The sequence below is a fragment of the Dermochelys coriacea genome, chromosome 9, assembly GCF_009764565.3.
Source record: "Dermochelys coriacea isolate rDerCor1 chromosome 9, rDerCor1.pri.v4, whole genome shotgun sequence".
In the NCBI taxonomy this organism is placed as follows: Eukaryota; Metazoa; Chordata; order Testudines; family Dermochelyidae; genus Dermochelys; species Dermochelys coriacea.
In genome coordinates, this window is record NC_050076.1 from 45,489,363 (window position 1) to 45,512,364 (window position 23,002).

The following is a 23,002-nucleotide window of genomic DNA, read 5'->3' on the forward strand; positions in this document are numbered from 1 at the left end:
GAATCAAATTTTGGCTCCTTTCTTTTTCACTTGAGTTGGGGGGTTCCCTGTAGCACGAATGAGCCAGTGATCCATTGCAATAAGAGCAAAAGCAAAACTGTGATTGTGGTCCATACTTACAATTAAATATCAGAGGGGTAGCCATGTTGGTTGTTTTTGTGGATACAGACTGAGTCCAGTGGCACCTTAAAGACTAACAGATTTATTTGGGCATAAGCTTTTGTGGGTAAAAAACCCAAAAACTTGTGCCCAAATAAATCTTAGTCTTTAAGGTGCCACCAAACTCTTGGTTGTTTTCACAATTAAATGTGCACATCACGTCATAGCAAACAGATTAATATACAGATAGCCATGACTTTTTATAATGCAATGCAAACTTAACAGAAATCCATCAAAATGCACAGAGTCATCTACAGTTAAATGCACAGTGCCATATTAGGACCTGATATGTCTGGAGGAATCAGCTTTGCTAGTTATTCATCGCTATGGGTAAAATATGCACAGTAAGGGTTTTTTTTCCCCCTAAAGCCTCTCACTCCACCCCAAATACATTCCGCACACCCCAGGCAGGTGCGCCCCCCCTTTGAGAACCTCTGTACTAGACATAATGTGAATATCAATAAAACATGCCTAAGTGCAAATATAATAAAGTTAACATTTCATTAATACTATCCATAACAACTTTAATTCAGAACTGCAAATCATTCAATGGTTAATTCTTATTTACTCTTAAAAGCTAAAACATTTAAAAAAAATACGAAGTATTAATAAAATTATACTACATTTTACAACACTGTAGTTTTATTAGGTTGTGATTAGTTGCAGCATGTCAGTTACACTGTTTGAGCCAGTCAAATACAGATTAACAATTACTCTTGGCTTCTTGTCAGGGTACACCATACATTATGGCTTCGTTTTGCTTGGCTTGTCAGTGAACAGGAAATCTCCATGTGGCAATATCTTTCCAGAAACTTAACTGTTTCCATTTTCAAAATATTCCCAGAAAGAAGTACTAAAACATAGAACAACCTCAATACTGAGATAAAGACTGCAACCTGAACTAGAACACTCAAAAATTAATTTATCTTTTTATTTGGATTGACAAGATGTTAACGTACAAACAATTAAAAAAAATAAGAGTTTACACATAATCTTTGGATGTCATGACTGTATCAGAATTTTTGGTGTAAATGCATGGCTGATGAGCTGCCTGGCCAGCTGAGTAGTCATACTTGCGGTCACTGTAATTAAGAAAAATGAACTGTAAATAATTAAATACTATACATCCATATGCTCTTTGACAAAATCAGTTTAACTGACCTAAGCAGGAGTCTTTATTTATGCTAGTTGCAATTTCTAACACAAATCAACAAGATAAAAAAATGTAGTTGGAAATTATCTTGGGTCCACACTATGGGATCTCACCCATAGTGCAGAGCTTTAAATTCTGTACTAGGTTTCACTGAAGGACTTACTAAAATCAAATTTGAAAATTAGTGAGTCAGTGCATTATGGGTCAGATCCAAAGCCCTATTAAGTCAATTGAAATTTGTCCATCAACTCCAGTGGCTTTGGACCAGGCTCAATATGCAATAGTATATCATGCTCAACGTAATACTGTCCCTCATTGGCTGTTCTCACACAGCTTTTTCTAATGTTTAAGTAAAGCATCATCCAACATGCTTCTTCCTTCTGTGCATCACCTTTTTTTTTTTTAAAAGGTTTAAATAAATGTGGTTTATATGTACTTGGTCCTAGTATTGCTTGGACATTTCAAGGGTGCACAGACCTTTGCTATTTCTGACAGCTGCAACCATTTCCCAGACAACTGCTGCATGTCTGACTTATTTCAAATAAAGATTATATTTTTCCAATGAAAAATGATAAGTAGTCAGGCCAGAAACTTGATTTATCTGACATATTGCTAAACAAACCTTTCTACAAGAAACACGAAAAATCTCAGAATTTTCTTAAGCTGTATCAGTTGCTTTGGGGGAATATAATTTGTTAGTCTCTAAGGTGCCACAAGTACTCCTTTTCTTTTTGGGGGAAAAGGATTTTATTTTCTGCAAGATAAATAGAATTAGATCCTTTTAATGGTAGTGAAAATATGAATAGAAAATTATGGCACTACTACCATAATACAAAAAAAATTTAAAGATCTGTATTGCAGTTTTACCAATACAAAGGAAGCTCTGCTCTTTGATTGCACAATTCAGGACCACCTCTAGGCACCAGCAAAGCAAGCACGTGCTTGGAGTGGCACAATTCTAGGGGCAGCATTCCGGCCATTTTTTTGTTTTGTTTTGTTTTTTTGCTTGAGTAGTTGCGCTCTCAGAGCTTGGGGCGGCAAAAAGCCTAGAGCCAGCCTTGGCACAATTCCATTGTACGTTCATTAGAAGCACCAACACTGCCCAAATTATAAAAAATATAAAACTGATTATTTCAAATTTTTACAAGCCAGTGTCAGAGGTCAGAAGGATAGGCATAAAGAGTATATGCATGTTTACATCACAAGTTTATGGCAAGAGTCAGTGTTGAATTGACAGTCCTAGCCTCTAGTTTTTGCATCTACACAATACAGAAGTGGATAATTGGGGACAAACCCACTTTCTATGCATTTGGCACTGATTGAAGTATATCATTTATTTTGACCTTTAAGATGAAGAGCTACCTGTGCTTTCCTCTTTTTCCCCTTTTGCATGAACAAGTCAAGAAGATCCCACCAAGCATAGACAGAATCGATCCAGCCCAGCCTAAGTATAGTGCATCTCCTAGTTCATACCTGGAATATGAAGGATTTTATGGAAGCATCATACAACAGGATCACACATAGAAGATTTAAAACTTTCTCCATTATATTATATATTTTGCATGAAGCCGTAATACATTTTACACTGTACTAGCTATAAGATGTGCTAATTGTATAAAAAGCTATCATCATACTTGGTAAAGAATGCAGAGAATTATAAACCAGGGAGTTTAGTTTCAGTACCCAATTAAATGTTACATAATAGATGATGTGGCCAATAATGTAAGCATTTGTATCTCTGCTTAAGTGCTTTGCTGAATCAGGGATTTAAAAAACAAAAAATTAATAAGCAACATGGAGATAAAGGGGGATAGGTAATTGCTTAGATATACTGAAGAGTTGGTCATAAAGGACAGATATTTACAGTGTCTGAGAACAAAACACATGGAGCAACAGCTTGAAGATAAAAGGGGAAAAAAGGTTTACTGCACTTATCCACTTACATCTGGAGACTTCAGTATTATCTCTTCAGAATAATAATTTTCTCCTACACAGAATTACCAATACAGATCCCCACTGTAGAAGACTAGTAAACAGCTAAGCAATTAGTGTCTGATCTAGCACTCCTACCAAGAAAATGTTTAGTTAAAAGTGTAAACTGATCTGAAAGTAGCAACCTTAAAAATCTCAAAGACAGCAATGTTATCGGTGCATATTGTAAATACAGTTCTCTTGTTGTAATCAGAAAACTTAGTTTCCTTCTAGCAAAGGAACTTCTGCCTATTCATACCAGGTCTGAATACAAATTCTCATCCAGTCAAGTCTTTGCTTTTCCAAGATTGCTTCACCCTTAAGACTTCTCCTTATACTCTAATAACAGCTGGTGGACTTCCTGAAGGGCTTAGCTATATGTAGTCAACTGGAGTTCTCTTCACATCCAGCTTTTTCATATCTAACCTGGTATTACCAGCAAGTGGTAACAGTAAGGAGGACTAACCCTGAATATCAGTAATAAATAGTCAAGAATGACTGGTTTAGTCAATCTTTCACAATGCCAGATACAAACCCATCACCCTTTTCTTCTTAATGGAGAGCTTAATGTTATTATTTGTATGATAGCAGTACCTAGGAATCCCAGTCATGGATCAGGGCCCCACTGTGTCAGATGTTGTACAAACACAGAAAAAAAGACAGTCCCTGCCCCAAAGAGCTTGCAATTAAAATATAAAACAACAGATGGATATAGACAAATAGATGAGTACAAGGAAACAATGAGACAATATTGGTCAGCACGACAGCCTGTGGTCTCAGCACACCTGCAGCCTAACTGCTGTCATGTTTTGTAGGCATCAAGGCAAAGGAGAGTTTGAAGGAGGAAGCTGAAGGAGGATAATGAAGTACAGTAGAACCTCAGAGTTACAGACACCTCAGGAATGGATGTTGTCCACAACTCTGAAATGTTCGTTACACTGAACAAAGCGCAGTTCGGACTCCAGATCCAGCAGCTGACACTCCAGACCAGGTTTCAGCAGCAGTTGAGCTCCCTACTCGGCACCAGCATGAGTTTGCAAGCTTTCCCACTCTGGGCAGGGTGTGTGTGTAAAAACAGCTGTCTCCCTCCCGGGGGAGTGGGAAAGGAGTGAAAGTAGTGCAGATCCCAGTGCTGCTCCTGCTCTACTGGCTGGCTCCGGATGCCTTGGGCTGTCAGCCCCAGCGTCTTGCCCTGTGCGTGGGGGTGGGGACAGGCAGCCCAGATGTGCCTATCTCTAAGATGCAATACAGGCACGGTACAGTATTTGCTTTTTAAAAAAAATTTGTCTCTGCTACTGCCTGATTGGTTTCACTTGGTGTCCCGTTGACTGGTCAGTCCGTAACTCTGGTGTTCATATCTTTGAGGTTCTACTGTAGCTTTATGGCTGTTTACAAGGAGTTTCTCCCAAGGGACAGGTAAGGGACAGCATGGGAGAAAGCATGAAAGTGTTTGTTTGAAAATTTAACAAGTGAGCTATGGCTGCAGATTGGAATCAGGAGCTGACCCTTCAATAACAAATGAGAGGTGATAGGTTGGGGATAGGCATGGAAAGTGATGAGTCAGAACCATGCAAAGAATGAGGTGACATGTCAAAGTGATGGGTAAAGAGAATGATCTTTGCAGCAGCATTCTGAATGGATAGGAGTGGGGAAAGATTGCATTTGTCAAGGGCAAAGAGAAGAATGTTGCAGTAATTGGGATGCAAGATGATAGTTGAAATGTATGGACGGATAGGAAAGGCTGTATCCTAGTGGCGTTATGCTGAAAAAAATCTGCAAGATTTAGACACAGCCACGATGTGAGGACCTAGAGAGAGATCCAAATTGATGACGACGCCCAGATTACAGATGAGAGTGACTGGCAAGATGGTGGTGTCGTCTACAGTGTATGAGACAGGAGACAGTGGGAAGAGATTCAGGGGGGAATTAGGAGTTCTGTTTTAGCCAGGTTGAACATGAACTGACAGCTAGACACAAGCTGAGAGTTTAGTTTGGACAGAAGGAAACAAGTCCAGAGTACAGATAGCTCTGTGAGTAGTCAGCACAAAGATTGTAGTTGAATCTGTGTTTGTGAGAGAGTTTACCCAGCGATAAAGTGTAGAGGGAGAAAAGAACAGAACCAAGGACGGAGCCCAGTGGAACCCCAACATAATGTTAGAAAGGAATGGGAGAGAATCCTCTAAAGCAGTGGTCTCAAACCTTTTTACGCCCAAGATCACTTTTTGAATTTACGGGCAACCCAGGATCTACCCCGTCCCTTCCCCAATGCCCCGCCCCACTCCATCCCTCCCTCTCCCCCACCCTCACTCACTTTCACCTGGCTGTGGTAGGGGATTGGGGTTCGGGAGGGGGTGCGCGCTCTGGGCTGGGGCCGAGGGTTTCGCAGTGTGGGAGGGGGATCTGGGCTGAGCCTGAGGTACAGGAGGGGGTGCGGGCTCTGGGAGGGAATTTGGGTATGGGAGGGGGCTCCGGGCTGGGGCAGAGTGTTGGGGTGCAGGAGGGGATACAGGGTGCTGGCTCTGGGTTGGGGTGTCGTCTGCCGCCGGGCAGCACTTACCTCCAGCGACTCCTGGGCCATGGTGCAGCATGGTCAGGCAGGCTCCCTGCCTGCCCCGGCCCCACGACACTCCCAGGAGGAGAAAACGTGCCCCTGCAGCCCCTGGGGAGGGGCGGGGGCACGTGGCTCCGCGCGCTGCCCCTCTCTGCAAGCACCGCCCCGGCAGCTCCCCTTGGCCACGGCTCCCCGTTCCCGGCCAAGGGGAGCTGCGGCGGGAGAGCCTGCAGGCAGAAACAGTGCGCGGAGGGAGACCTCTGCGCCCACTCCCCGCTAGCCACTTCCACGGCTCTGTGTTTCCCTCCGCACACTGCTCCTGCCTGCAGGCACTGCCCCCGCAGCTCCCCTTGGCCGGGAACGGGGAGCCGTGGCCCAGGGGAGCTGCCGGGGCGGTGCTTGCAGAGAGGGGCAGCGCGCGGAGCCACGTGCCCCCGCCCCAAGCACCGCAGGGGCATGTTGGCCCCTTACGGGAGTGGCGTGGGTCCGGAGCCGGCAGGGAGCCTGCCTTAGCAGCAGCCACATTGCGCTGCAGACCGGGAGCCACAGGAGCTATGTGCTGCCCGATGGGAGGCCACACCCCAGCCGCTGGCCCTGAGCCCCCTCCCAGAGCCAGCGCCCCAAACCCTCTCCTGTACCCCAAACCCCAGCCTCCTGGAGCCACCATCCCGCAGCCCCTCCTGCTCTAAAGGACACGCAGAAGAATCAGAGAAGTAGAGTAAAAAACCTGGAGAGGATGCAGTCATAGAAGCCAAGGGAGGACAGTTTTGTGTTTTCTAGGAAAAATAATAAAAAGTGCAAATGAGATCCACACTATTCAAAAAGGAACGGCAGAGATAAGTTCTACAAAATATTGGCATTATCATCAACTTCAAGAACAAATGAGACAAAGTAAAGCTAGGGAGAAAGGGCTGATCGCTAAAGGAGCTGAGGAAAATTTCATTATGAGTTAGTACAAACTAATATGTATTGAAAAAGCTGCCCACTGAACAGGAGAAAGGCTTGGGGCTGGTCTACACTAGAAAGTTGAATGATGTAGCTGGGTCAACCTAAGCGTCCGTGGAGAAAGCACTAGGTTGATGGAAGAATTTTTCCATTGACCTAGCTACTGTCCTCTCAGAGAGGTGGATTTACTACAGCAAGAGAAGAGCTCCTTCTGTCGCTGTAGTAATGGTCTACACTTCAGCACTACAATAGCGTTTCTTGTGTAGACATAGTCTTGGAGAAGTAAACCGGAAAAAAATATCTACACAGAGCCAGCTGCTAACTCAAAGATGGGAAAAACTTACGAGTTTCCTGACTTCCTCCTACTCAAAAATATGTATTGAAAACTGGTGAAAGGGTAATAAAGATAAAGATACATAAACAAAGGGTAATGATAAACAATGTACTAAGTATGAAGTGGGAGGGAGGGAATGAAGTGATCAGGGGGGCCGGGGGTATCCCATAGGTATCTGCTAGGATCTGTTTTATGTAACTGCTTTATTAATTAAATGGAAGAAAGAATAGACAGCACTGTAATGAAATTCATAGATTAAACTGAATTGGGATGACAGGAACACAACATATACCCACAGCTAGCCAAGAAATGAAAGAACAGAGGTTGCCAGGTACTGCACACCTTCTTATAGCTTCAGCTATAGCTCCAAACAGCCAGTGCTACAAGGAGGCATTCATGCAACTTCAACAGATACTGCTTTTCTAAAAGGTTCCCAAAGCTCAGAGGAGCAGCAGCATATAGGCCATGCTTGATAGATTCCTAATGTCTCAGGAAACATGCACTGGCCGGCTTCCAAATGCCCTCCCCTTTCTTTCAGTTGAGTCACCAAGGCAGCTGGCTGAGACATCCACCATCAGCTCTGTACTACAAGCTGACAAATTTGGGCCCTGTCCATTGCGAAGTGTAATGTCCAAAGATCTGCCCTTTATCCACTTTAACATTTCCCAATAGATAGTGAAGATAGTTCCGTATACAATATAGCCTGGAAAAATGGATATGGATTATTGCCATACTCAACAAGAAAGCTTTTAAGCCTAGAGACAGAGGAAGGGTGGGGATATGGAGCAAAGGTAAGAGGTCCTGGAATTTTTCCTGGATGTTTCTCAATTTTAAACTGTTAATGTTATTCTGAAAAGGTAATATATTACCTTCAAGTTCTTTCTTTGGAATTTATATTTTATTCAGAGAAAAGGATCCTGGAGTGGGCAGAAGTCACTCTATTGTGTAATATGTTTATACTCAAATTTGGTGGTGGCTATTTTTAAGACACTCTTAACTAAACTCCATTTAGTCTGAGGGAACATATCATTACGCTGTTGGTCTCTAGACAGGAAGCCAGGATACCAAAATGTCCATCATTGTCATATCCTCCAAAGCTGTTACTGCTATTCTATGAATAGGCTTCCAAGATGTTCCAAATGCAGTTTAAATTGTATCCATTCTACTTAGATTGTAAGCTCTCTGGGGAAGGGACTGTATTTATGTTCCGAGTTTGTATACCACCTAGCATAATGAGGTCCTGTTCCCTGACTAGGACTCTTAGGTGCTATGGAATACAAATAATTATTAATAAAGCCAAGTCCTTCCTACAGCACCACCTATTCTGTGTGTTCCACCTTCCCTCAAAAATCTCTGGCCACATAGGAGAGGCTCTGAATTTCAGGGAGCATGATGGATCAGACAAAGAAGGAACAAAGAAGAAGCCATTTTGGAGCAAGCACACCTGTGGATCTGGAGGATTTCTTGCTGGTAAATGCTCCATGTCACATTAACTTTGGTTCTGCATTCTAAGAGCCCCAAAAGGGTCACAGACAGCTGATGCAATGGCGCATCAATGACAGGAGAGCATGGTAATAGAACAGAGGGACATACACTCTGTGCCAATGCGCCATGATTGAGAATTTGAGGCTCATATGGCTTGCATGTTCCTTGACTCCTTGAAAGTCAGGTCCTGCCCCAGGGGTCCTCCCACCCGGCAATAATTCCTCCATCCAGTGGGAAAGAGGATTTCAAAGACTCAGTTGTTGATAAATTTTTCTTTAAGCAGGATGGGATAACTTGACCAGTACAGACTAAGTGGCCCTGGAAAACCCTTACAGGAAACTGCCCACTGAAATTACTGATGCCATCTTAAAAATATTCAGCAATTTGATTCAACAGGTCCATTAACTTACTTGGTTCCACCATACAGTGGGTCAAAAAACTGAGCAGTAATCCTTGCAGCATACCAAGAAACAGCCACCATGGATGAGAGTCCTATGGAGAAAAATTCAAAATGCACATACTTAAATAAACCATTAAATAGTTCTACAGCTTTAAATTATGAAAATAGATGTACTTTTCACTTAGTTTGCTAATCATGAAAGCAGTATTGAGCACCAATAATGTCCTAAGTTCAGTCTCAATGCACAATGATGGTATCTTACCTGATAAAATGAAGATCGCTCCCCCCATTACAGAAATCTTTACTTTTGTATTTTCATTACTCATCCCAACTTGTGTGCACTTTAAACCAAACAATGACAGCACAGTAGCCAAGAGACCTAAGACGATGGAAATGATCATCAGAGCACGACATGCTTGTATGTAAACTGCATTAGAAAAGCGGGACAAAAAAATCAGTTCCTGCACAAGTAATTTAATAAAATTCCATTTTGAAAGTATATGTTCATCAAAGAAAACGTCAAATAATTATCAGAATTAGTGATGAGAGAATCTTACAAAGTGTAGATATTTGGTTTACAGAAGCATCTAAAAGTCAGAATGTTTATGCAGTATAGAAATTAATGAGGTTGCAAACTTTAATGCTGAACTGGATTAACTAGTAGTGATGGGGTTAATGGTTTCAATAACACCTAACAGAGATTTTTGTTAACCTGAAAAATTACACCCAAATTAGTGAGTTGGTTATCTGATCACCAGAACTATATGAACCATTGCCTGTTGTAAAGCCAAATGTAAGTTTTTGTGTCCATTAAAAATGGTGCGTGAAAAAGAGTAGGTACTAATTTAGAGGAGACCTTGGAAATCTGGATCTTCATGTTTAAATTCTCCTATGCATTTATCAGATGTTCATTGTACAAGCTATTTGGGCTTGAAATCTCAAACAAAGATTTTTGCAACTTGAACTTCCCTTTTAAAAAAAAACTTGCCAAGTGCCTCCAAGTTGTCCACCTTAATCTAGTCCCCAACCACAAGCAATAAATGCCTGACTTACCGAGCTAAAAACTCCAGAATATTAAAGAGTACAAGTGTTTGAGGATTAAATGTTTTATAAAACAGCTATTTCAAGCTTTCTTGAGGAAACAAATCACAGGCAATAAAAGGGCAAAAAATCATTTTCCGTAAAATGAATAGTTTTAGCCTGATTTTCAGCTAACCTGGCCTTTGGAGGCATATAAGAAGGGTGAGTGCAAAGCCTGAACAGACACACCTTTCTGGAAAGTTTAGGGTTGCATGACACAGAACTGTGCATCATCAAAGATAGGGATCCATATGGACAATGCTCAAAGAATGTTAAGATTTAGTTCTTTCAAACTCCTAAAGTATTAAACAGGATTACTTGTAATTTACCAGAGTATTAAATCATACCTCTAGGGTAACTGATGTAAAGTTTAATGATTACATTATTTTCTAACAAAGGGATTTACTTCTACACCCCTTATCACATTATAATAATCTCAACAACCTTAACTATGGAGCTGCTAGAGTTAATTCCATAACAGGCGGGGTCACTCTCAATTTTGACTTTTTTATAAATGGTATTTATTAATCAGGTTAAAAACTAAGCTAATTTACCCAATAGTAATTGCAGCACATGATTCTACATCAAAGATGGCACAGAGCTAATTGCACCACCTAAATCTGTTTCATTGCCAATGTTCTATTACACAATAGTTTTTCTGTTTTTCAACTCAATTTATATTTAGTCTCTGACCTTCTGACATCTGTTCAATATCCTAGTTATTGCTTAACATTTGCTTGGCTGTAGTTTTTCCACTTCCAGCTTTGGAGCGAGTAGCAATAATTTGCACATAAATGGCAAATAAATCCGTCAAAGACCTTGAGAAAGCTAATTATTATTCCCATTTTATAAATAGGAAAACTGAGGCACAGATACTCCGTGACTACCTGATTTCCAGTCCCCCACTCTAACCATTACATCATGCTGACTCTAGATGAAAATATGTTAATTATGGTTAAGATTAGATACTATATATGGTGCGCAGAACATTCAGAGTGAACTACTTTGAGGTTGTGTATAGAGCACATAATAGAGATTAAAATTTGTGTTGTTTTCCAGTCAGTCTTGTTGGATAAATATTTGAACCTTCAAGCCAAACCTGTTTTTAAAGTTTAAGACTCATAAAAGGAAGCCCAGTAGGTTAACGCTTATGCATCCTTTGTGTATGAATTGTATTCTTTATACTTTAACACCACAAAGGGCAATTTAATTCCTGTCTTGTTTTAAGGCCTGATGATTAGTATGTAAAGAAATGGACAATGGCGATAGCTGAATCTCAATTTATTTTGCCAAAAACATATTAAATACAATTTCTGTTTTAGTCCAAAGTGCTTTCACACACAAGATCCCAAAGGAATGTGAATCTGAATATCAAAAATAGAGTAATTGTAGGAGGTGGCTGAAGAAAGCAAGCTGGTCAGTTTCACCTTCTGGGGCTTCATCACCCAATCTGAGGTCCTAGAATCCTCCTTTTAGATACTGCAAAACAAGTTTCTGCATCCTTAGGCCTTTTGTTGAGCAGCTCATCTTCTTTCCATGCAATAATTTTTTGCTGTTTACTTTCTTAGATTCTCTGCCTACACTGATTTTGTCCAGTAGTTTATCTCTTGGACCCACCATCTCACCTTTCTTGTTTTTCATCAATCTGCTCTTCAGTTTGTTTTTCTGTTTTCCTTGTTCAGTTTTCTTTTTCATAGATTCATAGATACTAAGGTCAGAAGGGACCATTCTGATCATCTAGTCCGACCTCCTGCACAGCGCAGGCCACAGAATCTCACCCACCCACTCCTATGAAAAACCTCATCCATGTCTGAGCTATTGAAGTCCTTAAATCATGGTTCAAAGACTTCAAGGAGCAGAGAAGCCTCCCTCAAGTCAACCATGCCCCATGCTACAGAGGAAGGCGAAAAACCTCCAGGGCCTCTCCAATCTGCCCTGGAGGAAAATTCCTTCCCAACCCCAAATATGGCAATCAGCTAAACCCTGAGCATATGGGCAAGATTTACCAGCCAGATACCCAGGAAAGAATTTTCTATAGTAACTCAGATCCCATCCATCTAATATCCCATCTTAGGGGATTTGGCCTATTTACCCTGAATATTTAAAGATCAATTACTTACCAAAATCCCATCATACCATCTCCTCCATAAACTTATCGAGTAGAATCTTAAAGCCAGATAGATCTTTTGCCCCCACTGCTTCCCTTGGAAGGCTATTCCAAAACTTCACTCCTCTGATGGTTAAAAACCTTCGTCTGATTTCAAGTCTAAACTTCCTGGTGGCCAGTTTATACCCATTTGTTCTTGTGTCCACATTGGTGCTGAGCTGAAATAATTCCTCTCCCTCTCCTGTATTTATCCCTTTGATATATTTATAGAGAGCAATCATATCTCCCCTCAACCTTCTTTTAGTTAGGCTAAACAAGCCAAGCTCCTTAAGTCTCCTTTCATAAGACAAGTTTTCCATTCCTCGGATCATCCTAGTAGCCCTTCTCTGTACCTGCTCCAGTTTGAATTCATCCTTTTTAAACATGGGAGACCAGAACTGCACACAGTATTCTAGGTGAGGTCTCACCAGTGCCTTGTATAACGGTACTAAAATCTCCTTATCCCTACTGGAAATGCCTCTCCTGATGCATCCCAAAACCGCATAAGCTTTTTTCACAGCCATATCACATTGGCAGCTCATAGTCATCCTATGATCAACCAATACTCCAAGGTCCTTCTCCTCTTCCGTTACTTCTAATTGATGCGTCCCCAACTTATAGCTAAAATTCTTGTTATTAATCCCTAAATGCATAACCTTACACTTCTCACTATTAAATTTCATCCTATTACTATTACTCCAGTTTACAAAGTCATCCAGATCCTCCTGTATAATATCCCGATCCTTCTCCGAATTGGCAATACCTCCCAGCTTTGTATCATCTGCAAACTTTATTAGCACACTCCCACTTTTTGTGCAAGGTCAGTAATAAAAAGATTAAATAAGATTGGTCCCAAAACCGATCCCTGAGGAACTCCACTGGTAACCTCCCTCCAACCTGACAGTTCGCCTTTCAGTAGGACCCGTTGCAGTCTCCCCTTTAACCAATTCCTTATCCACCTTTTGATGTTCATATTGATCCCCATCTTCTCCAATTTAACTAATAATTCCCCATGTGGCACGGTATCAAACGCCTTACTGAAATCTAGGTAAATTAGATCCACTGCATTTCCTTTATCTAAAAAATCTGTTACTTTTTCAAAAAAGGAGATCAGGTTGGTTTGGCACGATCTACCTTTTGTAAAACCATGTTGTATTTTGTCCCATTTACCATTGACTTCAATGTCCTTAACTAATTTCTCCTTCAAAATTTTTTCCAGGACCTTGCATACTACAGATGTCAAACTAACTGGCCTGTAGTTACCCGGATCACTTTTTTTTCCTTTCTTAAAAATAGGAACTATATTAGCAATTCTCCAATCATTCGGTACTATTCCTGAGTTTACAGATTCATTAAAAATTCTTGCTAATGGGCTTGCAATTTCAGATGCCAATTCCTTTAATATTCTTGGATGAAGATTATCTGGGCCCCCCGATTTAGTCCCATTAAGCTGTTTCAGTTTTGCTTCTACCTCTGATATGGTAATATCTACCTCTATATCCTCCTTCCCATTTGTCATGCTACCATTATCCCCAAGATCCTCTTTAGCCTTATTAAAGACTGAGGCAAAGTATTTGTTTAGATATTGGGCCATGCCTAGATTATCTTTAACCTCCACTCCATCTTCAGTGTTAAACGGCCCCACTTCTTCCTTTTTAGTTTTCTTCTTATTTATATGGCTATAGAACCTTTTACTATTGGTTTTAATTCCCTTTGCAAGGTCCAACTCTACTCGACTTTTAGCCTTGTAAAATTAACATTATTAAAAAACCTAATCACCCTCTACCTACTCCATGTCTATGGGATACATTTATGCTCCCAAGAGGGGTTAAAACACACCATTTTTAGCAGCTGCCTCGAAACCTAAATCAAATCTTTGTGAATTGCTACATTGATTTGCATATTATTAACTATGTTTCTCTCATCCTCTCCCTCCCTCCCCAGTTTTGCTTCATAGATTTGTTCCTGCATGGAGGTTGCCATTAGCTGCATGTGTGATACGTTCCCCTGTGGCTGACTCTATCACTTGCTGAAGCTACAGCTGTGCCATCCTAATGCGTCCCAAGGAGACCATAATGTGTCTCTAGTTTGCCATTTTTGCTTTGGCAGAAAGGGAAAAATATTGAAATGCTTCTGGCAACTTTTGGTTGAGCTAAAAATCCAATCAGTCGGAAAGTGTTTATGCTAGGGCAACATTCTGCTGCGTGGTTTTGGGTGATGCATGCTTCCTAGAATGTGTCATTTATATTTTATTTAGACTTTTAGCCTGTCTCACTTGATCCCTACATGTTCTGGGATCAAAATGTAAAAGTTAAATCAAAATTAATATACTAAGTGAAGTCCTACTGATCTAAAAAAAGGTTTTAAACCTGATTGAAAGGGAGCTAAATCTGATATCAGAGGGCACTCTAACCAGCTAGGGCTGCCAATGCAGAGACCTTCAAGAGATCCCTCCTGCTTCTGTTTAAAACCATGCTCTAACAGCCCATCACCAAAGATGCCCTTCCTTTCTACCTCTGATCTCATTCATTTTCATTGTTTCAGCTACGTTTCTGTACAGATGATCACTGAATAACCTCTACATTGGAACTGAACACAGACGCTCATCTGTGCGATCTTATGCTTCCAGCTCCCTCAGGAATCCTCTGGATGTCCTGCTGCTCTCTTAATCTCCAAAATTGAGCTACTTATTTCTTCCAAACCTTTTTTCTCCACCCTCCTGATCTGTCACCATAACTCCACTATCCTTCCTGTCTTCCAGGCTTGAAACTCTCATCTTTGATTCTTCTCTTCTTCCATAAATCCAGTGTCTCCAAGTTCTATTGCTTTTTTCCTCTGTTATAAGAAAATCCACTTTTTCCTTACTATCTTCATCTCTTTTCTTATCTCAAATATTGCAAACTCTACCCCTTCCAGGATATTCAACATGCTTCTGCTTAAGAAACATTCCCTTCCCGCTGGTCTAACCACAGAGCCACCCTCTGAATATATTCATCCACTTCCTCTTACTGCATCAAATTTAAGATTCAAGTTCTCACCTTAAAGCCCTACCTATAAATTTCCGATATGTCTGCTCTCATTTCTCCCTTAGACCCCCCCCCACTCCCACTCCCTACTATGCTCTCCTCCTCCTCCAAATCCTCTTTCAGTTCCCTTTCTTTTCTCCCACTTTTGCCTTGCATCCTCACTCCTGATATTCTTGTCTGCCTCCTCTGAGTTTCTTTAAAGCCACATCTTCCAAAAGGCTTTTTTACCTTCTTATCAGTGACACAGTCTTGTGTTACTGAGTTGGGAATTCTAAAAAAATCCCACTGGTATCACCACTGTGTAAATTTATAGTGCTGTATAAATAATTACTAGTAAGATGCTATGTGAAGCCAGAAGCTCTAAATGGTGAGTCCCAGTCCAGTGGTAGATTTATATCCTAACATAATCCATGCTCAAATAAGCAGCCTGCAGAGAGAAAACAGGTGGATATTATCCTAACTGTTGTTGCAGAATGCAAGAAGTTTATTCAGACCACATTTTATGTTCCTCTTAGTCTAAAGTAATACAAAGAAAACTACACAAACCATTTTAAAACTGCTTGTGAGAGAAAATTAGTTTAAGGAAATTATAAATCTCCACTAGCGGGAGCAGTTACCTTTTACCTTTAGTGTACTGTAACTTAAGTTCTTAAAATGTAATTAAAATCTTTTCTAAATTATAATGTATGTTTTAGGGCTTGTTTACACATTAAATTTATTCTGGTTTAAAGTAAAGTAGAGTATGAATTTAAAGTGGAATAGCTACTGTGGAATAACTCCATGTGCAGACACTCTTATTCCAGAACAAGACTGCCTTTTTCCAAATTAACTTAATCCACTTTGGAAGATAAACCAGAAAAAAGCAATCTTATTCCAGAATAACTCCATGTATAGAAGCCTTTAGGCTTAGAGTACATAAATCTACATGATTTATGCCTGCAGTTTACAATATAATGAATATTGTCACTACATAATTAAAACTTTAGAACAATCCAAAGAAAGATTTTGTTGAAGATTTGCATATTTAACTCAGATACACGGCAATTCAGATTTCTGAAGTTTAAATCCAATCAGAAAAGAACCTCTACTTCTAATACATAGATTAATTTAAATATTTAATAGCTTTTTTCATTTCTCTCACAACACAATGTATTAGTCTGAATATGCAGTCTGTCATAAATGCTATTTCATACCTACTTATATTAAAAAACTCCCAATGCAGTATACTGATGTCAAATATTAAGACTATGCCTATAAAATATCTCTCTGAAAAAAAATAAACCCACACTGTAAGACACTCATTAAGGCTAGAAATGGTACAATACCCAGTTATCTTTCCACAGGATGTCAGAAAGCACATTACATTATATTTAAAATGCCTATTAAAAGAATCATTGCCTGATTAAGTGGGTTGATATATATTATTTTTATAGCTCTTTCTAACGTGCTTTGTTTGACACATTCTGCTGCTTTATTAGCTATTTTAGTGCAATAGTCTGAGAAGCCGTTATTGACCAAAAATATCTATTTTTACCTTTTGTCACAGTTCCCAGTGAGTGCCCCCTCCTGCTCACTCACTAGGATTGATGTACAGAGGATCCAAGCCTCTGTGCTCTAGATCCCCTAGGGTATGAAGCTTCCAGAGCCTCAGCAGACTGCAGCATTAGTTCCTCTCCTGGCTTCTCTGGCATACTTCCTAGGCACTGATTCTTAGGCTGTACCCCTTCTCAAAAAATGGGGGTCTTCAGCCCACTTGCCCTATGCCCCACGACCAGCACTGACCCCTGAATAACCCAGTTACTTAAACAGAACTCCACTTCTGGTTTACAGTTTAACTCTCTCAGGAGCATGCAACAGTTGTAAAGAAGTTAACACACACACACACACACACACACACACACACACACACACAGAGTCTAACACCTTTATTCTCTTTTATACTTAAGCATGTAAAGCACAGAGTACAGATCATACAAAATAATAAACACCTGAAACTACTATGTCCCTCACTTTCTAGCTCACCCTTCCTTTGTGAGTCTTTGGGGAACCATCTGGGTCCCAGAAGGCAGGCAGGGTGTCCCTGCCTCATGCACACTATTATATAGTGAGTGATCTCTCCCTCATGGACTGAAGAAAATTGCCGGCCCCCCCCCCCCCCCCCCCCAGCAGACCAGCCTCTCTTTTTAAAAGCTTCAGTTCCCTGTATCAGGTGACATCTTTGCCAGCTTTACCAAATGAGCACAAACCTAGCAGATGACTCTGTTGCCAAGGTGACTTTCCCCGTGCTAACTCAGTTACTCTGGACAGGAACCACCAGTCTTTTGTCTCTCCCAGAGCTGTAAAAAAACCCACCCCCATGAGAGTAGCTCGTGCACTGTCTATACTGCCACTTTACAGCGCTGAAACTTGCAGCGCTCAGGGGAGTGTTTTTTCAGACCCCTGAGCGAGAAAGTTGTAGCGCTGTAAAGTAGCAGTGTAGACAAGGCCAAATGGACAATAGAGGAGGCAAAGGCTGCACATTCAGAAGTTTACTGATACAGACACATAGGGTTAATAATCTCACACAAAATTCATGAATTGTACAGACATAGTCCCAATTCATCACACCTTTATCTTCCATTACTACTAGACAGGATATAGGGTTAGATTTTTTATAACTGACATTACTTCTTTCCAACAAATTCTTCTATTATATAAAAAATATTGCATAAAAATAGAGACGTACCAGGCAGTGCCAACACAGAATCAAATTTTCTGCAGTTGGAGACTCCAGTGCTATCTTCTGCACAGCTTTTCCACAGGTTTTCAAACAAGCTAGAAGTTGTAATTACGTTCCCATGTATGGTGGAGATTTTCCAGTAACTATTCGATAAAGTGGCACCCTCAATTAGCCACCCACACAAGCTCAGCAGAAAGCCAGTGATTTCAAAAGCAACAGACATGTTTGTGAATATTAACACACTAAACTATGTCTATTTTATTAAAATGAAGTGTATACAAATATTGCTCCCTTCAGAAGACTACGTGCCGTTCTATCTCTGGTTTCACTCCAAAATGAAGCTACCTTTGCTCTTTGCTCAACCCACAGAGTGATAAGGTTTTTTGTACATGACTGTAATATCTGGGAGCAATTTATGGTAAAGATGTTAATTGAAATAATTTGATAAACTTACAAATTCTATTTAACATTTTTTGTGATTAAAAGTTACAGAGTGAGCCCATCATGCATCCAGAGTCAGAAAGTCTAACCAATGTTCTGACTATCATTCCTCTTATGAAGTGTTTGAGACAGGTAAATTTTTGTGATGTTCATAAATTTCTATCTTATTTTTATCAATCACAGGTTTACATAAGGCTACTATTACTTGGAATTTTATTGCTGCTTTGAAAGTTTAGTATTCTTATATTATTTGCTTTAAGACAAAATTTGATTGTAAATTCAACAGCAGGAACTTTGTTTTATACATACAGCACTTTCTGTACTTTTGGAACTTTATTATGTACAACTATATATCATACCATCACAAAATATATTTTAGTTAAGATAGACAGCTACTTTATAACTATACTGAGTATTTCAAAGGATGTTAAAGTTTATGGATAAAAGGTAAACATTAATATTTTACAGACTATTGATCTCTAGTTAAAGTGATATATCCTCATGAAACCGCATCCCACTCACACTGGAAAATGAAAGTATGACAACACAACTTTCACCGAATCACAGCAAAATAAGACAAAGTCTCAGGAGGATTGAATCACATTTGAAAACAGTTATATGGATAGCAATATCAATTTATTAAAAGTTTCAGTTTGTCATAGGTTGTTATTTTTTTAGAGTTCTAGTGACTAAGGGTATAATCATATCCCAGGCTAGCTCCACAGAAGAAATGTGCACTGGCACTTAATGACTTTAATAACTGAAACTCCTTGCAAATATCAATGGGTTTAACCATCTTTTACAGGTAGTAAACTGCTTCTACCTCACCTTGAAAAGAAAGCAAAATTTATTTACAAACTAGATCCTTATGTTGTGTTAGAATTATATTGATATGCAACTTGATATAATACAGTTATAAAATGATTGTAGTATGTAAATTTTACATACAGACTCCCAAAAGGACATCACAAGTGCCACAAATTCTTAGTAAACTAGATGAGTCTGCTCTTTTAGATATGCTCATCAAAGCTCTCTGGCCATTTTGTGGCTAGGCTGTAGAAGGGTGGGTTTGGTTGCAAAGGGATGTTAGAACACAATATGCCTACTTCTGCTACCATAAAAATCAATGGGAGTTTTGCTGTTGACTTAGACAAAAGCAGATTTGGGACTCTAAGGATATGTCTGCACAGCAATTAAACACGCGTGGCTGGCCCATGTCAGCTGACTCAGGCTTGTGGGGCTTGGGCTAATGGGCTGAAAAACTACATTGTAGAACAATGTCAGCTGACGCAAGCTAGCTGCGGGTATTTAATTGTTGTGTAGACACACCCTAAATGCCTTCCTGCAGTACTTGCTGTGCTCACCTGTGCCTTTGCACTTGAAAGGCTATCTTAAAGCTCTGAGATGGCCATGAGGATTTGCTCCTCATGAGGTATGGGTCAAAAACTGTGGTAATTTCATTTCTCAAGAGAATCCTACCAAATCCTGCACTTCTGCCTCAGGGAGTCTCTACAATTTTAAAGTGATGGGACTTTAAATCAGCATATTGTAGCAGTGCTTATATCCCTTTTGAAGAACTTGCCATTTTTACCATAAAAGAAGAGGGAGAACTTCAGGCTCATTTATCCCTACATTGGCTTTGATCCTCACTACCTGACAGACTACCTTTCCTCAGACTACCTCTGGCACGGCTGAATTCAGTTAGGCACTTTTTATATTAGTGACAGTGATCACTTGTGTTTAATGAAAGGGCCTTGAGTCATTTTGCTTTCCTTGATGCTCAGAGATCTGAACCTTAACCTTTAGAGCACAGTGCAAGACTTCTCTCTTCAAACATGTGCTTGAGAGGGTAGTTTGTGTTTTATGCTTTGTTGTGTCTGGATCATCTGCCATACAAGATCTCACTCTGACACAGGGTTAATTAACAAGCTTCAGCTCTATTATGGCTGCTTACAACATGGCTTCTTCAGCCTCCTGGCTTCTCAGACAATTTCTCAGGAGGTGTTGCTTCCAAACAGTTCCCACTAGAAACAGTATGCTGCCTGAAAGCGTCTGCTCCACTTTCATATTGTTACATCCCTTCTCTTTTAAAGAAAATTGTCAAACGCCCCAACAACAACTGATAATGCAATCTAAAATATTCCTTTCAGATGCTGACCATTCTTCTGATTGCTATGTTCATCGCCGTATTAATTTGTCTACCTATATGCCTGTAGAACGTAGAAGTCCGTCACACAAACTCCCTTAGATGAGCAGGTCTTTTAACAATCCATCCTCCCCTACTACAGTATGGTTCACTGGTGCCTCCTTGGTGCTGTCTTCCTCCTGTCTGGTCAACCATATCTCTAGGCTTTGTGTTGTTGGAGTCTCCCATTGAAACACCCTCTTCTGCCTGTCTTTCCTCTGATATGCCCCAACAATGTCCTATTCTAACAACTCTGGCTCAGGATTCTCCTAAGATGTATGAGCCCTAAGATGTATGTTGTCCATACTGTCCTTAGAAGTTTCTTATATATTCCTAAGGTATCTACAGTTTTGCCTCACTATCTGTCCATTGTCCATTTGCACTTCATAGGATCTTTGATTTCCTGGTTGCAGTACTGCAGCTTTATGCCAAAACTTATCCTGTTTTGTTAATCATTATATATGCACTTCATCACCCAGCTCCAGATTCGGTCAATCTCTCACAGATCTGTGGTAGGAAAATGCTTTGTTATTTCTGTTGGTTTCTCCATAGTTTGCCAAGTGAAGCACCTGAGTATCCAGACTTTAAAAATTTTCCACTTGTTGGAAAGTGTCCTTTTTCTCCAACTCACCAATTTTTGTGTCAGACTAAAATTTAGGCCTTGCAAGGGAGTATTCCTGAGAATTAATTATGTTGCATATAGGTCTGCCTTTGGAGTTTTCAATTTTTTCAACGATTTCTTAGCAGTTTTTCCTGCTGTTTCCACTTTGCTGTTGCTTTGAGGATACTTCAGTGAAGATGTTTTGTGATCAAAACCCCAGTCCTTACTGAACTTCCTGAAACAAAATATGGTCTGTTATTGGGCAGCTGGTATCCAGTATCCTGTACTGTGCAAAGTGTGTTTTAATCTATATGACTGGTCTGGATCCTGTGTCTGGTAAAAAGTCTATCCTTTGTCTCCAAAGGTAAACAAATCCACTCCCACCTTTGCCCATGGTCTTTCTGGAACTCTGTGTCACCACAGGATCTCTTTTGGTTGACGGTCTTCCTAAGATCTGCATACATCACTTTTCCATGACCATCCATAATTGCTCATTCATTCCTGGCCAGTATACAGTCTCTTTGGCACGCCTTAAGCAACCTTCAATACCCAGCTGTGAAAATTTCATTTGAAAAAGCTGCTGGAATAACCGCTCTTTATCCTCAAAATATAATGTCATTCTGTATGCACAACTGTATGCACATTCTCTTATCTGAAAGAATGGCATTACCTCTTTAGGTACTTGGTCTGTTGTCACTGGCCATCCTTATAAGATCATGACTTTCAATGACTCTAGCATTCTGTCTTGCTCTGTACCTCTCAATATCATTCTCAGCCTATCTTCCAAGATAGATAAATACGGTACCAGATTTACTGTCTCTACCTCGGCCTCTACGGACTCCTCCTGCTGGGTTCTGGCAGGTATGCACAGCTAAAGGTGTCCACCAACACCAAGTTTCTGCCAGGGCAATACTTGATCTGTATATTGTAGCTCAGCATCATCCATTGTAAGTTTTTCAGTACACTGAGGCTTGGTGTACACTATCAACTAATGGTAGTAGAACTATATCGCTCACAAAATGAACACCCCTGAGTGACATAGTTCTTTTAACATACTGACATAACCCCAGTGTAGACAGTGCTATGTTGACGGGAGAGCTCTTCTATCGACATAGCTACCACCTGTCGGGGAGATGAAGTACCTACAGTGATGGGAAAAGCTCCCCCATTGGCGTACGTAGTGTCTTCACTAAGTGTTACAGTGGTGCAGCTACTCCACAGCATTTACTCTAAGTGTAGACAAGCCCTTAGTAATGGCTTTCTCCAAATGCTTTTGAGAGGTTTATGATCAGATTGTACGTCCACATATGTGTATTGGTGAAATTTTTCCATTTCAAAGAGAATTGCTAACTCTTTTTCAATTTGAGCACAGCCCTTCTCTGTCACATACAATGCTTTGCTTTTGAATGCACCAGATTGTCCCCCCCTTACAGCCTGGTAACCCCTAGACCCAACTTGGATGCATCACATTGCAGCACCAGGTGTTCCTCTGCATTGTAATATTTCAAAATGGGAGTCTTCCCAATTATCTTTTACTTTCCGGAATGCTTGCTCACGTTGGTCTGTACACTCCCATAGGGTGTCTCAATTTGTCAGCTGCCTCAGGATCTCCCAGCTCTCAGATAGATGTCTGCAAAACTTTGCTAAATAACTGACTATTCCCCGGAATCTTTGGACTCCTTTAACGTTGCTGGGTCTCGGAATTTCTCTAATTGCCCACTCTGTCTCCGGATCTATTTTTAGGCCTTTGGGGGTCAACACATGTCCAATATATGGCACCTCGGCTACTCTCAATCTGAGCTTGTC

The 23,002-nt window shown here is 40.4% G+C and overlaps 1 protein-coding gene across 3 annotated transcripts in view; it reads right to left on the reverse strand.

Annotated features, from left to right (window-relative positions):
* Positions 1-1,069: 1,069 nt before the first annotated feature.
* LOC119861014 (claudin-19-like) overlaps positions 1,070-23,002 on the reverse strand; it is a 35,334-nt gene continuing 13,401 nt past the window's right edge. For 2 of the 3 annotated variants that reach the window (XM_038415348.2, XM_043492157.1), the window contains exons 3-6: positions 9,261-9,425; positions 9,009-9,090; positions 2,675-2,785; positions 1,070-1,241 (exon numbers count right to left, since the gene is read on the reverse strand). In XM_038415348.2, coding sequence (XP_038271276.1) covers positions 1,142-1,241; positions 2,675-2,785; positions 9,009-9,090; positions 9,261-9,425 — 458 coding nt within the window. In that variant the 3' untranslated portion in view covers positions 1,070-1,141. The remainder of the gene's footprint in view (positions 1,242-2,674; positions 2,786-9,008; positions 9,091-9,260; positions 9,426-23,002) is intronic. The other variant, XM_038415350.2, reaches the window with a different exon arrangement.